Here is a 17,450-nt window from a genome sequence, read left to right as displayed (position 1 = left end):
CAAGATTCGCTATGTTTTCAGAGTAATTTTATAACCCCTAGACAGCAGTGTGAGCAGCCTTAATTAAGGAGCCAGGAACATTTTAAGTTACGACATCAAAGTCGTAACAATGACCACGGTGTTAACGTGACTACGGTGTTAACATGGCCACGATGTTTATGTCACCACAATATTCATGTCACCATCGTGTTAATGTAACCACGGAGTTAATGTGACCATGATAATAACATGACCACGGTGTTAATGCGACCATGTTGAGAGGGTTCCATGGAGATATGATGGTCGGAGATAAACTTACATTAGCAGAAGTCGTGAGGGGAATAGCCCAGCCTACCTGTCGCCTTGAAGCCCACGCTGGATCTAAGAGGGAGGCATGGTGAGGGACGCTCACCAGCGATACTGCGTGACGTCATATGCTAGCCGCTAAGCCTGGCAAGGGATCGTACATATAATATACATAGATGATACTAAGTACGATACTACGATATGCTACACAAACATATACATAGGATCAGTAGCTTTACTGACAACCACGGTGTTAAGTGACCTACTTACCTGGAGTTTGTTCCGTGGATCAGCGCCCTCGCGGCCCGACCCATGATCAACTTTCCTTGTGGATCAGAGCCTGATCAGCCAGGCTGTTACTGCTGGCTGCACACAGTCCAAAGTATGAAACAGCCCACCTAGTCAGGAACTGTCTTTAGGAACGTATCCAGCTTCTTGAAGACCCCCCTCCCTTGTGTATGATAGTAGGATGTTGCATAGTCTTGGGCCCCTTACGCTTATTATGTCGTCTCCCAGTGTTCTCGTGGTACCCCTGCTTTTCACTGGAGGTATACAGCACTCTCTATAGTATACCCCTTCCCCCTCCCATTGCTTAATAGAGATACTTATTGCAGACTCAGAAAGAAACCCTTAGAGTAAGTTAATATTAACTTAAACAAAACAGCAGAACGATTACTGAAAGACAAAGATGAACTAATTAAAAAATTCTTGTTTCTACACAAGAAAGCGTTAATGTTATCCCAGGAATTAATAATAATTCAGGTTATGAAGATAACTGAATAATATTACTCTCACGAAGGAAATGGTTATCAAATAAGTGGATAAACTGATACAAAATAAGTCCCAGGGGCCTTGAGCTGTTTTCAGAGGTACTAACAGCGCTGTATGGCCCTTGTGGGTTTAGTGCTTAGTTCTCATTATAATAATCAAGGGTACTTCAAGTGTGCAGGTGGGAACTTAGTCCAGTGATGTGGAAGATGGATAATGTAATTCCTATATTTAAATCAAGAAATAAGTCAGTTCCATCAGATTACTGTCCAATAAACTTGATGTCAACAGCAGTCAAACTGTTAGAATCAGTTATAGTCGACATAAGAAGTCAGTTGATCAGTAAGACACATGGTTTCCTTTTTCCGAAACGTTTCGCCTACACAGTAGGCTTCTTCAGTCGATACAGAGAAGCTAGCAAAAGCAGTGGAAATGTAAAGATGATGTAATTTTTAGTTTTTAGTTGGTCAGTCCCTCAGCCTGAGGAAGACTTCAGCGTATTCTGTAACGTTGATCCAGACTATGGAACTGACCTTTCCTTCAAGCTGAGGGACTGATTACCTCAGAACTACTTCATCGAGGGTGGTGGACTGATTATTTCATCTTTACACCTCCACTGCTTCTGCTGTTTCTGAAGAATTAGACACACCAGGAGGCCTGGTCACAGACCGGGCCGCGGGGGCGTTGACCCCCGGAACTCTCTCCAGGTAAACACGTGCAACTTCTGGGTATCTTTACCTTGTAGACGCTTCGATATCCACTGGTTTTATCATTACAAAACAGACATAATCCAAAGACTGTAGAGTTATACATATACAGAAGACAGTGGAAGATGAGGTAATCAGTCCCTCAGCCTAGGAGCAGGTGATGAGTACCGTAGTCTTCAAGAATCTTAAGCACAGGCAGGAAGATTCCCCCGTTGAAGTAGATCATGCCCAGGAGTGGGGCCAGGAGGTAGCAAGTAGGTTGTAATGATGTCTGTACTAAGATTCATGATATTGCTGTGTCTGGCAAGATGTATATCAGTGATGTATAATATCTACAAGATAATGAATTAGACACATGTTCAACATCATGGAATCTTGGTACAGAGGACATCACCACAACCTATTTGCTAACTCCTGGCTATGACCTACTTCCAATGGGTAATCCCGCCTACCAGTGACACTGCCTTCCTCTGCTACACCTCCTCTGACTCCAATATATAAGCACTAATCTTCCTGCCTGTGCTTCTGAGTCTTCCAGACCGGTGGTCTCACCTGCTCCTAGGCTGAGGGACTGATTACCCCGTCTTTTTCTGTGTTTTGTATATATTTCTGCAGTATTCACATCACATCCACTGATAAAGCCACTGAATGGAGAAACGTCTACAAGGTAAAGATACACAGATGCTGCACCTGTGTCTGGCCCAGGTGTGTATTCGCTGTTACATGAACCGGGGCTACAAGTGTGAGATAACGTGCTCCACCTCTCCATCAGCCTCAGAACTGAACCGGGGTCTTTCGGTTGTGAGCCAAAACCGCTGAAAAAAGAGACACGAGTTATTTCATGTTGATAATGGTTCTAATTCTTCTCTGGAATTATAATTTGTCAACAATGGCTGGAACTGAGACTTGTGACAGCTATCATTATCAACGCTTCGAATTTCACCTCAGCATTTTCTCATTTTACGTATTTTCTTCTTGTATTCTGTGTTTCCGCAGATGCGGGTATGGAGGGCGGATGTTGCCGCAGCGGACGTGGGTGGTGCGGTCGTGGGTGGTGTTCGCGGGAGACGCGGCAGGCGGTGGTACAGCTGGTGCTGCTCTGTGTAGCTTCCTGTTCCTGGACGCTTCTGCTCATCTCCTTAACCCTCACCTCCACCAGCGCACCTGTTCACAGGTAACTACATTCCTCAACACTCTTGTGACCTGTCTCTGACCTGAAGCCAGACCTGTGGTGGCAGCCTGCAGGTCATCACAACATGGCTAATCTTATTCTTAAATTCATTCGCCACTGCGTCTGAAAATGTGTGTTCTGAGTGTGTGTGTGTGTGTGTGTGTGTGTGTGTGTGTGTGTGTGTGTGTGTGTGTGTGTATGTATGTGTGTGTGTGTGTGTTCTGACTGTGTGTGTGTGTATGTGTGTGTGTGTGTGTTTGTGTGTGTGTTCTGAGTGGGTGTATGTTCTGTGTGTGTTCTGAGTGTGTGTGTGTCTTCTGAGTGTATCTTCTGAGCGTTTGCTCTGAATTTGTGCATTTTGAGTGCATGAACTTTGAGTGTGTGTACTGGGTGCGTGTTCTGAGTAACTGCTATGAACACTTTATTCTTAACTGGTTACACTTCCAAAGTTAAGTTGAAAGTGTAACCAGTTAAGAATAAAGTGTTCACAGCAGATACTTTCTACCTGTGTGGTGACACTTTCATCCTAACTGTGGATACTTTCTTTTTGCACGTAGACACTTTTTTTTTTTTTTTTTTGCTAACCTGTGAACGCTTTTTGCTTTATCGGCACTTTCTGCTTGTCAGTGAAAGCTTTCTAATTAAGTGCAGATAATTCTGCGTATTTGTGGAAACTTTCTGTTCCTGTACACATTTCCTAACTGTACACACCTTTTTTTTTTTACCTGTAAACACTTTCTGTCCATCTGTGGGAACTTTGTACTTTCTGCCCACAACAGCACACAGCTTAATGAACAGGTGGGGTTTGAACTCGTGGCAAGTGAGTCGTAAAACTCTAGGGCAGTGTGTAAGCCACTGGACCAACTGGCTGTAATAAGATTCAACCAACTAAATACATTTATGCAGTCATACCCCACTTTACGTCATTTCGACCTACGTCAAAGTCGCGTAGGCCGAAACGACGGCATTGTGTCCGACTTTACGTCACTCAGCAACGTCACCTGGGTTCATTATTCTTTAAGAAAAATGTATTTTTAGTGCTCTTTAAGGTTTAACATTAGTTATATTCTTTTGCGAGTTATTTACGCTAGTAAATAACTCATTAGTGAAAGGCATTTTAAAGCATTATGTTCGGTTTACGTCAAAAATCAGGTTATGGTACGGCTCTTGGAGTCAACGTAGGGCGGGTTATGACTGTACGCCACAGGAAGCTTAGCATGGGCCACCACTGTGACCACAAATGCAATTTTACGGATGAATCTCCGGCCAGCGTGGCCATAACAAATTCACAATTTGACCGTGAATGCACACACACACACACACACACACACACACACACACACACACACACACACACACACACACACACACACACACACACACACACACACAGGGCCAGGGGCTATGACATGACCCTTGTAACCACAATTAGGTGAGTATGGGTAAACCGAGGAACATTAATCTGGAAAGGAAGAATGGACAATAGAGCTCAAGAGAAGGATGAGAAAAAAGTGAGAAAGAAAGCTAGATGAGTTTATCATTAAAATGGAGGAGATGATAGATGCAGAGAGCAGGAAGTAGGAGCTGCAAGCCGAAGCTGCAGAGGCCAGAATGCAGAACTTAGAAGATGAACTGAAAAGGCTGAAGCAGGATATAGAGCCAAAGAACAGTAGGGGCATACCTGGAGTATACCTGGAGAGGGTTTCAGGGGTCAACTCCCCCGCGGCCCGGTCTGTGACCAGGTCTCATAGCATTGGGAGCAGAAATACCAGCAACCGGCAAGGGAACCAAAGAAAATGAAGGGGTTAAGTCCTATGCAGAGGCCTTATCAGGCCACTAGGAGGCCCAGGAAATGTCGAGGAGTGAAAGCAGCATGTCGTTGGGTTCAGGAACAGTGGTCAGTGAGGGGATTGAAGTTAGATCCTCTGCAGAGGCACTATCAGGCCACCAGGAAATCTAGGAAATGATAAGGAAAGCAGCAATGGAGATTCTTAAATTGGACCCAAAAATATTGTGGGAAATGTAATTGGAAGAGGAGAAGGAAAGGTTAGTTTTTATTCATGGGCTTCAGGAGGCCGATGGAAGGACATGTGAAGAAAGACTAGAAGGGAAGAAAAGAAAAAGAGACTGAAAATATTAAACGAACAGGAGAGAAGGACATGGCTGTGCTAACAAATTTTCAAGTTATTGATAAATTACCATCTACAAGTTGTTGATAGATTATCATGTACAAGTTGTTGATAAATTACCATATACATGTTGATAAATTATCATGTACAAGTTGGTGATACATTAACAGGCACAAGTTGATCGATTATACAGTATGAAACCCTTACAGGTTTAGGTCTTCTCAGTGTTGCAAAACACTTGTAATGAGACCAGTGAATCAAACATGAACTCGACTGACATACACAGACATTAAAACATCATAACATTCCGTTTGTGTTTGCTTTATTGTACTGATAAAGGCACTTGTTGGCGAAACATCTACGTAATGAAGATACCCAGTTGCTGCACGTTTCTAATACTTTATACATTAAAGTGTGTGGAGTGTGTCAAGTGTACAAAGGTAGGAAGCAGCAGCAGCAACAGAAACAGAAGAAGCAGCAGCAGCAGCAGCAGCAGTAGCAGCAGCAGCAGCAGCAGTAGCAGCAGCAGCAGCAGCAGTAGCAGCAGCAGCAGAAGCAGCAGCAGTAGCAGCAGCAGCAGCAGCAGCAGCAGTAGCAGCAGAAACAGAAGAAGCAGCAGCCGTAGCAGCAGCAGTAGCAGCAGCAGTAGCAGCAGAAACAGAAGAAGCAGCAGCCGTAGCAGCAGCAGTAGCAGCAGCAGTAGCAGCAGCAGCAGCAGTAGCAGCAGCAGCAGCAGCAGTAGCAGCAGCAGCAGTAGCAGCAGCAGCAGTAGCAGCAGTAGCAGCAGCAGTAGCAGCAGCAGCAGTAGCAGCAGTAGCAGCAGCAGTAGCAGTAGCAGCAGCAGCAGTAGCAGCAGTAGCAGTAGTAGCAGCAGCAGCAGCAGCAGTAGCAGCAGTAGCAGTAGCAGTAGCAGCAGCAGCAGCAGTAGCAGCAGTAGCAGTAGCAGCAGCAGCAGTAGCAGCAGTAGCAGCAGCAGCAGCAGCAGCAGTAGCAGCAGTAGCAGCAGCAGTAGCAGCAGCAGTAGCAGCAGAAACAGAAGAAGCAGCAGCCGTAGCAGCAGCAGCAGTAACAGTAGCAGCAGCAGCAGCAGAAACAGAAGAAGCAGAGCAGCAGAAACAGTAGAAGCAGCAGCAGTAGCAGCAGCAGCAGTAGCAGTAGCAGCAGAAACAGAAGAAGCAAAGCAGCAGAAACAGAAGAAGAAGCAGCAGCTGTAGCAGCAGCATCAGCAGCTGTAGCAGCAGCAGCAGAAACAGAAGAAGCAGCAGTAGCAGCAGCATCAGCAGCTGTAGCAGCAGCAGCAGAAACAGAAGAAGCAGCAGTAGCAGCAGCAGTAGCAGCAGCAGCAGTAGCATCAGCAGCGGTAGCAGTAGCAACAGCAGCAGTAGCAGCAGCAGCAGTAGCATCAGCAGCGGTAGCAGTAGCAACAGCAGCAGTAGCAGCAGCAGCAGTAGCAGTAGCAGCAACAGCAGTAGCAGTAGCAGCAGCAGCAGAAGAAGAAGAAGCAGAGCATAAGAACATAAGAAAGAAGGAACACTGCAGCAGGCCTACTGGCCCATGCGAGGCAGGTCCAAGTCTCCTACCGGCTTAAGTCGGTACAACACGACAACTGACCTAGTAGCACAAGCTAATCAGGTCCAACTCACACCCACCCACACCCACTCATGTATTTATCTAACCTATTTTTAAAACTACACAACGTTTTAGCCTCAATAACTGTTCTTGGGAGTTTGTTCCACTCATCCACTACTCCCATTACTGGGAACCACTTGCCACTTGTAGCAGGTGCTGGACTGCACCTCACTGCTGGTAGCCGTTGCTGCCTCCCCACCTACAGCTTCCTCGCAGCGAGAGACAGACTGCATCTCGCTGCTGGTAGCCTCATTCCCCTCTACCATATCAGCCACCTCACACTCGCTCCCAACCCCAATGAGGTGAACCTTCAGCCTCCTAATCTCCTCCTGGAGAAGCAAGACTTCCTCCTTCAACTCCCCAACCTCAATTTTTAAAACACTGCAGAAGCAAGCCATGCTTTGTAACCGTCCACACTAATCCCCAAAGCAGCTCAGGGCTTGTGACCTCACGTGACGACTGACCACTGACCACCACCAGCAGCAGAAACAGAAGAAGCAGCAGCAGCAGTAGCAGCAGAAACAGAAGAAGCAGAGCAGCAGAAACAGAAGAAGCAGCAGCAGCAGAAGTAGCAGCAGAAACAGAAGCATCAGCAGCAGTAGCAGCAGAAACAGAAGCAGCAGTAGCAGAAACAGAAGAAGCAGAAACAGAAGCAGCAGCAGCAGTAGCAGCAGCAGAAACATAAGCAGTAGCAGCAGAAACAGAAGCAGCAGCAGCAGTAGCAGAAGTAGCAGCAGAAACAGAAGCAGCAGCAGGAGCAGAAGTAGCAGCAGAACCACAAAAAGCAGCAGCAGCAGCAGCAGCAGCAGCATCATGTTTCGTTATGTTGTCAGAATTTTTGTTCGATGCATATCAGTGGTAGAGTACCGACAGGATGATGGATTACACCTGCAACATCTGGGTATCTTTATTTTGAAGATATCTACAAAATGAAGATACTCAGATGTTAGACATTTGTCTAATCATAGCCATCATCCCATCTTTAAATATAATCACACACAGTTTTCACTTTCAGCGCTCATGTGAATTCAGTGGTAGTGAACCTCACCTGTATTTGTGGGTGTCTCAACTCTTGCCAGTGGGAGGCTGGGGTGAGGTTGTCATTGTAATTCACTGCCATGGTAATATAATAATGGATAATATTATACTTCACTGGCTGGTTAAATCCTTGTGGGTCAGTGCCAGGAGTGACACACTCAGTCCTCTGTATGACCATAATGACTCAGCTAAAAAACTGGAATAACTCACAGATTACTACAGCTGCTGCTAATTCTACTGCTTGTGCTACTACTACTACTGGTACCACTACTACTACTACTATTACTGCCACCACCACCTTCTCTCTTCCATCCTATCTTCTGGCCTTCAGTGTATTTTCTCGCTCAGTTGGGACTTGACAGTGTTCCAAAACAGACTGAAATATCGCCCTTAGTTTCCTCACTTCCTTGAAGCTTATTTCTGATTGTACTAAGTTTTCACACTAATGATGATAAAATTGCAATGAACACTTGTCGATGCTGAGGTGTATCCCACAAACTGACAAGAAAACAGCAATGGAAAAGAAACTTTATTTCGACTCACAACTGGAGCCCTCATCAGCAGTATTTTCATATTAAAAACTGAGACATTTTTTGTTGTATTTGGCTGTGTCAAGCTGCAGTCACGGACCTATTATCTCTGAGTCGCCATCCTCATCAAAGTCAATTTGTTGAGAATTTCCTCTCAAACATCGACTCTTCCCAGGAACATAAACACTGATATCTTAGGTAAACTTATATTAATTTTTAATTTTCGGTTGTCTAGTAGCGTAAAAACTCTGTTAGTAATAAAATTAGCAGGATGGCTCCCCATCGTAGCAAAATGCTTTGGATAAAGCAAACATTCTTGGAGATTTGTTTACTACATCGCCTGTTTCTTCCAAGGTGCTGTTATATACAGTACTGACAAGATGAATTTATTCTAGTGTTGCTATATACAGTGCTGACAAGATTAATTTATTTTACACTGTTGTTATAGACAGTGCTGACAAGATTAATTTATTCTACAGTGTTGCTGAACTAAGTGCACTGCCAACCGAACCACGGGACTCCCTTCTTAGATATAATTTTGCTCACTACCCGATAGCACGTCAAATTCAAAATTTCACTTGTCTCCTCTCTAACCTAACACGCTCGTACACGCTTGTTGGATGATTAGTTTCTATCAATCATAACTCCCTATCAACTTTCACTGGGACGTCTAGTATACCTTCTTTCATCCTCACCGAAATTATATCCCCTGTTATGCGTCATACATTTTTAAATAACCGAACTATCTAAACAACTCATCCTCTGCGCTCTATATATCTCCTATTACCCCCCTTAGTTGAGTTGTATGTCATTCTCATTGCAATTATCCTTTTGCATCTACGCCTACTTCAGTGTTTGAAATCGTCTCAGACTCCTTTAGTGCTTTGCAAGATATTAAAACTTTGATTCACCTCATCCCCTAGTTCTACCTATACAGCTTTGGTTGCGCCTCTGGTCATGTTGATGTTCAGAGCAACGAGAAGGCAGACTCTGCTGGGCGATCTGCAGTATATGACCTACCAGTTTCATAGAGAGGTATTCTATTCTCGGACTATTTTGCTGTAATCTCTACTCACCTTCGCAACCATTGGTAACAACGCTGGTCTGATATGACTCATAATAAATTACATCCTATCAAACCAAGTTTGGGTTTTTGGCCTTCTTTTTGTCATCGATACCGAGGTTAGGAGACACTCGTCTTCGCATCGGGCATACTCGTCTAACTCACGGGTGTCTCATGGAGAGGCGTCCTGTACCACTTTGTGAGAATTGTCTAGTTCCTGTTTCAATTTCCCATATTCTACTGGACTGTCCTATCTATCAACGATCACGCAGAATTTACCTCCGACGTCGTCACCGCTCTAACGCCCTTACTTTATCTTCCCTCCTCGCTGACGGCCCACCTTTGACACAGACTCCCTCTTTGACTTTTTGACAGCAACTGATTTATTACACAAACTTTGTTAATACTCCCTTTAGCACTCCTCACAGCCCTTCCTAACTTTACCTTTGTTGTCCTCTTCATCCTTACTTATCCTTAGATCCTGCATCAGTGCCTGCCCTGCAGTGCTGTATTACTCTAGTAGGTTTAGCGCTTCCTTTTATAATAATAATAATAATAATAATAATATGACTCTCCTCAGCCCGTCTTCTTATCCACAAAACATTGTTGTAAAAACAGTGTAATGAGCAGCTGTTGATGGAGCCTGGAACAGTTAAACTATGGTATAGTTGACCCTCGAGTTTAGAACTGCTCCCAACTCGACCAATTATGTAAGTGTATTTTTGTAAGTGCTTTTGTAAGTGTATTTTTGGGGGCCTGAAACAGATTAATCAAATTTACATTATTCCTGACGAGAAGAAATTCGTTCGGTAACAGCACTTGGAACGAAATAAATTCTAAACTCGAGGGTCCTGGTTCTTCTTGTTGATTCGCCGGTATTCTCCCGGCCCGGGCCTTTTCCAAGTGGTGGCCCGGCCTTGGCTCCCTGTCAAGGGAGTGTCTGAGACCTAAGTCTCCCATGGGAGGAGGTACAAGTACCCCCTCGTCGTTGGGACCAACTGTCCCCAGGCCTAGCCACATTCCCTGCCCTCACGGGGCTCGTAGGGAGAAGCTAGGCCTCTCTGGTTTGCCATCCCTGCCCTAAGGGGGCTAATGGGAATGGCAGTCTTGTGAGCAGCTAGCTCTGGCTCAGGCACCTACCTTGCCCTAGAAGGGCTGGGCATGGTGTCGATGGTCCTAGTTCTATGGTATAAGAGGCCATGCGCTTGCATATTTCAAATCCTACCTTTCTAATAGGTATCGCTCCTGGAGAGCGAAACGTTGCCGCAATAAAATGTCACATTAGTTGCACTTGTGTCCTTTTACTTTACATATTGTCGGTAATTCTACCAACTTTATTACTATCAGTATGTCACCATTAAAGACAGCCTCATCAATATGGCCACTTGATACTGGAGTTCCGCAGGGAAGTGTCCTTGGACCCCTGCTCTTCCTCATTTACATCAATGATCTTCCAAACATATCCCAACACCTGAAACCCATTCTCTTTGCTGACGACACGACTTTTGTCATCTCTCACCCTAATCTTGCCACCCCCAACACCATTGTTAACGAGGAGCTGCTCAAAATATCGACTCGGATGACAGCCAATAAACTTACACTTAACACTGACAAAACCTACTATATTATGTTTGGTAGCAGAGCAGGGGTTGCGCAACTTAACACTAAGATCGACAATACTCTAATTGCCAGACATAATGAGGACAAATTCCTTGGCCTATACCTCGACAACAACCTAAATTTCATCACCCATATCCAACACACAACCAAAAAAGTATCCAAAACTGTGGGGATCCTTTCCAAGATACGATACTACGTGCCGCAAACTGCCCTTCTCACACTATACCATTAACTTATATATCCATACCTCACCTATGCTATCTGTGCTTGGGGTTCAACTGCAGCAACACACCTAAAGCCAATAATAACCCAACAAAAAGCTGCAGTAAGAATAATCACTAAATCCCATCCCTGGCAACACCCCCCCCCCCCACACTTCATAGATCATAACTTACTCCCTGTTCAGAACATCCACACTTACTACTGTGCAATCTACATCTACAGGACCTTAAATTCCAATATTAACCTTGACCTAAAACGCTTTCTTGATAGTTGTGACAGGATCCACAGGCATAACACCAGACCCAAACATCTCTATGACATTCCCCGTGTCCGACTAAACCTTTGCAAAAATTCAATGTATTTCAAAGGACCTAAAATCTGGAACACAGTACCTGAAAACTAGAACTGCAGACACACTCATCACTTTCAAAACTACAGTTAGAAAACATCTTATCTCCCTGATACACCCCGACAACTAACTACATGTTAACCACCTGGTGGTTCACAATTACACTCACTCACCCACTGACTATAAACACAGAAATACTAATCTTAATCTTAAAATAAAGAATCCTAACTAGTCATAAGTTTGCCTATGATACTCCAATATAGACACCTTGTATTGTGCCAAAACAAAAACATTAACATTGCTAAACTCACAAATTATGATGTAGTCACTTAGCCTTAATACCATAATCTGTAAGGATTTAATAAAAAGGCCTGAGCTTGCTACCACCTGCAGCTCGCAAGACTGCCATCCCCACGAGCCCCTTTGGGGCGGGGCAGATGGCAGACCAGAGGCCTAGCTTCTCCCTACGAGCCCCGTGAGGGCGGGGAATGTGGCTAGGCCTGGGGACAGTTGGTCCCAAAGATGAGGGGGTACTTGTATCTCCTCCCATGGGAGACTTAAGTCTCGAGACACTCCCCAGATAGGGAGCCAAGGCCGGGTCACCACTACTTGGAAAAGACCCGGGCCGGGAGAATACCGGCGAATAAAAAAAAAAAAAAAAAAAAAAAAGGATTTAATGTTAAGAATTAATCTAAGTCTGCCCGAAATGCCTTGCCATGCTAGGTGTCCTAGTGGCCCCCTCTGTAATTAGTATTTTATAACATGTAAACCACGTAATATCCAAATTCTGTAAACCCCACATTGTAACCCTTATAGAGAATAAACTTGATTTGATTTGATTTGATTTGATTTGATATGTGCCATGACCAGTGGCTACCCATTTTCTGTTTGCACGGCAGACTATTTTTTCATCTTTAAACTTAGTTTTTTCGTTGTAAGCTTACCTAGCCTACCGAACCTAACCCAACCTAAACAAATCTAACCTAATCTAACCTAACTTAAAAATGGGCAACAAACTATATAAAAGTGTAACAAAGTTATCAGCAGGACGAGAAACTTTCCTACCAGCAAACCTTCCTCTGAATATTTTCGGTTCTTTGCTGCATAACATTCGCACCAAACACTGATCTCAGTCACATCTTCACAGCTTCCAGCCTCCACGATGCAACATTCACAGATCATGTTTCACACCCGTTGAAAAGTGTTGATACTATTACTACTACTGCTCTAGCTGGGGGCTACCTGGAGGGTGTTCCTACTAACTACACCATTCTTGTATTCTTTAACTATCCATGGATAAACTTGTTATCTTCCATTAACTCCTCGACACTTCAACAACCTCTTCTCTCTCTTATATATTATTTAATCCATCTAATCCCAAATTTCTAATAGATTCATTCATTCACGACCCCCATAATCCATTCCTTGTATCTGATGGTTTATATTTCATTCCCTAAACAACTGCTTATTCTCATCACCTTGCTCTTTTCTACGCAAACTTTCAATTTCCTTCCTTTACACACCCTCCCAGGCTCCTCTACTAACCACTGGAACATCTTCACAACTTCACAAGAACACTGTAGCTAGTATAAATACAACTGTCTCACGAAATCGTAATGACACGATTGCAAACAAACCATACCACGGGCGGGGATAGGACCCACTGGTTCTGTTCCCTCCCGTTGTATGGTTTAAATACGACTGTGACAATACCCACTTTATATCAGATTCACCATGCCTCAAACCTACACCTCTCCTCAGCACACTGGTATTTATTGAGATAAAGATGCTATAACACCTCTCAGCACACTAGTATTCGCTTAGATAAAAAAATCTACAACACCTCTCTCAGCACACTAATATTCACTTAAATAAGCTATAAATGCATGAACAACCGCACTGACATCACACATGAAATAATCGTCAAAATTAACTCCAACAGAAAACCCAAAATGCGTCGGTATAAACCATTACGACCAGCCAAACGAATACATTAATCTCCCAACTAGAGACACGTCATTGTAAGGTCTGTGAATATTTCAACCTCAAAAAATGTGCTTCAAGTCATCAAATAAGAGACAATGTTTTGATACAAACTGCCTTGCTTTCTAGATGAGGGAACGACGTGAGTTAAGACACTTGTGTATCGTGTTGACTACGATATTTATAACCATAAAGACTGCAGAGATAATTTTGTGTCAGGAAATATGCTGATAAAAAAAGCATGTGCAACAGGATTGCAAACCAGTGTGTGGAGAGGATGAGCTCACAGATACTAGAAGTGTTTTCCAGCCACGTACCATTAAGATAAACGAAGAAAAAAATGTAAGTTAGAAAGAGAGAGAGATGCTGCCTCCACAGTCAAAGATGAAGAATCACAGAATTTCTCAAATGTCCCTGACTTTCTTATGAGCGAAAATAAATACTGTTTAGAGAAATGGGAAACATTATCTAAACCCGAATGCATCAGAGGTCAGAGGAACAACAAACCATCAAAAAAGAATTTTAGAAACCCAAAATACCCTTTTCTCATATGCAAACTCCAGGGCAAAAGCCACTTCCAATATTGGATCCTCACTTAAAGGAGAACCAGGAGAACCAAGAAATGAGGGAAATACTAGTCACACTACAAGTCTGTGTTCAGTGAGCCATTAATTACACTAATGACTGAGAGTCAAAATTATTTTTTTTTCCATGAATGAGTCCCATAACCCTGGCAACGTTTCTAAAATTTCTGACAAAACCTTAACATCACTTGACGTTGAATAGGCTCTTGATAATATGCCTATGCACTCTGCCTCAGGCCTATGCTCATGGAATTCCATATTGATCAAACAGTAAAAAATAACACATACCTAAAATATTCTAAGGCGATGGAATCTGCATACATAAGTCATCTAACAGTGATTAAGAATAATCACTGCAAAGATGGAAGTAAGAAAACACTGATAGTACAGATAGACCTGATAGTACTGATAGAACTGACAGTACTGACATCTAGTGATATCAGAATTTTTGAAAGAATTTCAAGAATTAAGACTGGTAAACACATGCAGTTAGAACAGTTGTACAACTCAAGGTAACACAGGTTTCCAGTAGGTCGCTCCTGCCTCTCGCAGCTCCTGGGCCATTACGACATGGTTCTAGATGCACTGAAAGGCAATAAAATGAAGAAGTAATGGACACAGATAAATAACAAAAAAAAAAGGCACAATACCGTGACTGGAACGATACACAAATAACCCGCACATAAAAGAGAGAAGCTTACGACGACGTTTCGGTCCGACTTGGACCATTTCCAAAGTCACACTTTGTGAATGGTCTTTGTAAATGGTCCAAGTCGGACCGAAACGTCGTCGTAAGCTTCTCTCTTTTATGTACGGGTTATTTGTGTAATGGACACAGACTTTGCAAGAGCGTTCGTCAAGTGTAAAGACTTACGAGTGATAATATCAATATATCTTACGTTGAAGATTACGATGGTGTTCGTGTTACAGCCTCAAGAAAAATGATAGATTAGATAACAAACATCTTCAAAACGAGAGATGTTAAGGCAGTGATTATTACACTGTCACTTGAATATTATTCTATATTAATAGTCCCATTTCAGGCAGAAGAAATTGGATAAAGCCTTTACTACTCATTACATCGAATGACCCATCTTATTTAGCAAGAAATCTAAGAGCTGAGAGGAGTTTGTTAAGTGAAGAAAAGCGAGAAAAGTATTTCAGTGCAACATGCTCAGTGGTAGCTACTTCGGCACGCAACCAAAGGACCCGAGTTCGATGTTGGAGAGGGTGGAGACGTTGGGCTTGCTTCATTACACATGTTACCCCTCTTCACCTAGCAGTAAATATGTACCCAGATATTAGCTAATTAATGTGGGTCAGGTCTTGATGAGGCTGGGCTTTGAAATTAGGATAAGAACAAATCATTTTAACTTTTCATCCTTTTCTCCCTGTAGGCACGTTGTGGAAGTGGTAGGTGACACTGGTCCTCAGTGGTCAGGAGGGAGTGCCGGGGCATGTGAGGAGTGCCTGGCCAGGCGAGGACCTCCACACTCATACTGGCGGGTGTTTGAGAGACCACTGCAGCAGGTGGTTGCTGCCTTACATCGCCTAGACCGTCCCCTGGCACCTCCTGCACTGCGTGCTCACCTACTAGGCACCAGGACCTTGCTGCAACACCTAGCCTCAGCCCTGCACCTACGAGTCATGGACGCGGCTGACGACGACACAGACAGACGGGAGACGGAGGCGGCGCTGCTGGCGGCGCCCGGTAAGCCGCACGGACGCCTGGCTTGCCAGGAGCGATTCTTGGGCTCCAAAATTGGTTATCCGCGCTACGTGCAAGGCTTCTCTCGCGTTAACTGTTCCGCTTTGCCCCTGAGGGACGTCGTAACAGCTGTTTTGTGGGACGTAGAGCAGAAACACCTTATGAGTCTGCTCTCCGACTTTAATCGCATATATCCCGGGCTGCCTCTTCTTGTGGTCACGGACGTTAGAGTGCAGAGTAAACAGAATCTGGTGATAGAGCGACCTACACCATCAATAGCACAAGCTATAACAAAAGTACTGACTCGCGTGACCACGCCGTACGTGCTTCTTGCTCCGCGTTTATCTCAGCTGAGTGGCCACTCACGCTTGGAGAGGCTGGTGTGGGTGGCCGAGTGGGCTGGGGTGTGGGCGGTGGGTGGCTCGCTGCGGGGTGTTGACGGGCGGTGGAGGGCGGGGTGCCTTCAGGCTAGGGAAAGCAAGGGACAGCTGGTGTATGAGAGAGGTTACGACGCTTCTCTCTACGAGTGCCAAGTGTGCCACACGCTAGAGGGGCCACTGATCATGAAGACAGCTGCCCTGGCCACCCTACACTGGCCCAGCAGCGCCACCCCACACCCGCTGCTCCTGCCGGAACTCTTCCTGCAGGTCCATGCAGGAGCAGCGCCGTACCAGCACGCAGCAGCAGTATGCCCTGATGCCATGTTCCTCGTGGCCTCGCTGGAGCCTCCCTGGCAGGCAGCGTTGCAACCCCGCCACCAGGAGCCAGAACTGAGGCGTGTGGCGGCACTCTGGCACCCGCTGGTCAAGCAGCGGCACCTGGCCCGTCTGCAGCTGCCCTCAGGGGTCACTATCAACTACCCATGTGACTTTCTCCCCGCAGTGCGACCCAGATATACTACCCGGACGTCACCTACACCCGCTGATAAGACCACTTCTGCAGCGTGGGCGTGCGAAGGACGTGAACTTACCACCATACTCTCAGTAGTCTTGCAGGCGTGTGATACACTATATGTCAAGTGTTTTCTGTTACATCCGTCACTCTCAGGTGAGTCGTATCATACTACTGATGGTTGTTCAAATAGTTTACTATTGTCAACGAATATTAATCACTCTTCTGTAATGCTACAGATTTTTTTAATAAATCTACAGTTTCTCCTACAGTGCTAATTAAATATACTTATACTTAGTGTTTTTGTGAGTTATTTTTTGCGATACTGTTAAAAATGTATATTATAGATAGCGGAGTGTGAGAGGTGAATTGTACATCAGAGAGAGTGAACCAGATGTGAGGAAGTGTGTAACTTGCTGCTAAGTCCGATAACTTATTCAGAATTCTTACCCAATAAAGCCTACTTGCCCACAAGACCTTTAAAATATGTTTCACGCTAAGGGACAGATGTTGAAACAGTAAATATTCGCTCACTAACTTCAAATATTTTGCATCTTGCAACAAGTAAAACACAAAGTAATTTAATGTTAACAAATTCACATTTTCTTTTTCACGTCCCAGTAAGTACCACAGATGCCATAAAATACTAAGGCAAAGTAGCCAAGGCCACGAGCAGACCGCTGACATGTGGCAACCATCAACACTCGATAAGTGTTGGTGGTCGTGCCAACTGAGATCGACACCATGCCCAGCCCTTCTAGGGTAGGGTAGGT

At 44.5% G+C, this 17,450-nt stretch overlaps 1 protein-coding gene across 10 annotated transcripts in view; it reads left to right on the top strand.

Annotated features, from left to right (window-relative positions):
• The window catches only part of LOC128689495 (uncharacterized), a 755,803-nt gene that overhangs the window by 609,275 nt on the left and 129,078 nt on the right, over positions 1 to 17,450 (top strand). For all 10 annotated transcript variants that reach the window (XM_070086433.1, XM_070086428.1, XM_070086426.1 and 7 more), the window contains 2 exons: positions 2,757 to 2,934; positions 15,476 to 16,833. In XM_070086433.1, coding sequence (XP_069942534.1) covers positions 2,757 to 2,934; positions 15,476 to 16,833 — 1,536 coding nt within the window. The remainder of the gene's footprint in view (positions 1 to 2,756; positions 2,935 to 15,475; positions 16,834 to 17,450) is intronic.

The sequence above is a fragment of the Cherax quadricarinatus genome, chromosome 18, assembly GCF_038502225.1.
Source record: "Cherax quadricarinatus isolate ZL_2023a chromosome 18, ASM3850222v1, whole genome shotgun sequence".
NCBI classification, from domain to species: Eukaryota; Metazoa; Arthropoda; class Malacostraca; order Decapoda; family Parastacidae; genus Cherax; species Cherax quadricarinatus.
Note: the sequence above shows the minus strand (reverse complement) of the source record. Positions and strands in the feature narration are given on the sequence as shown.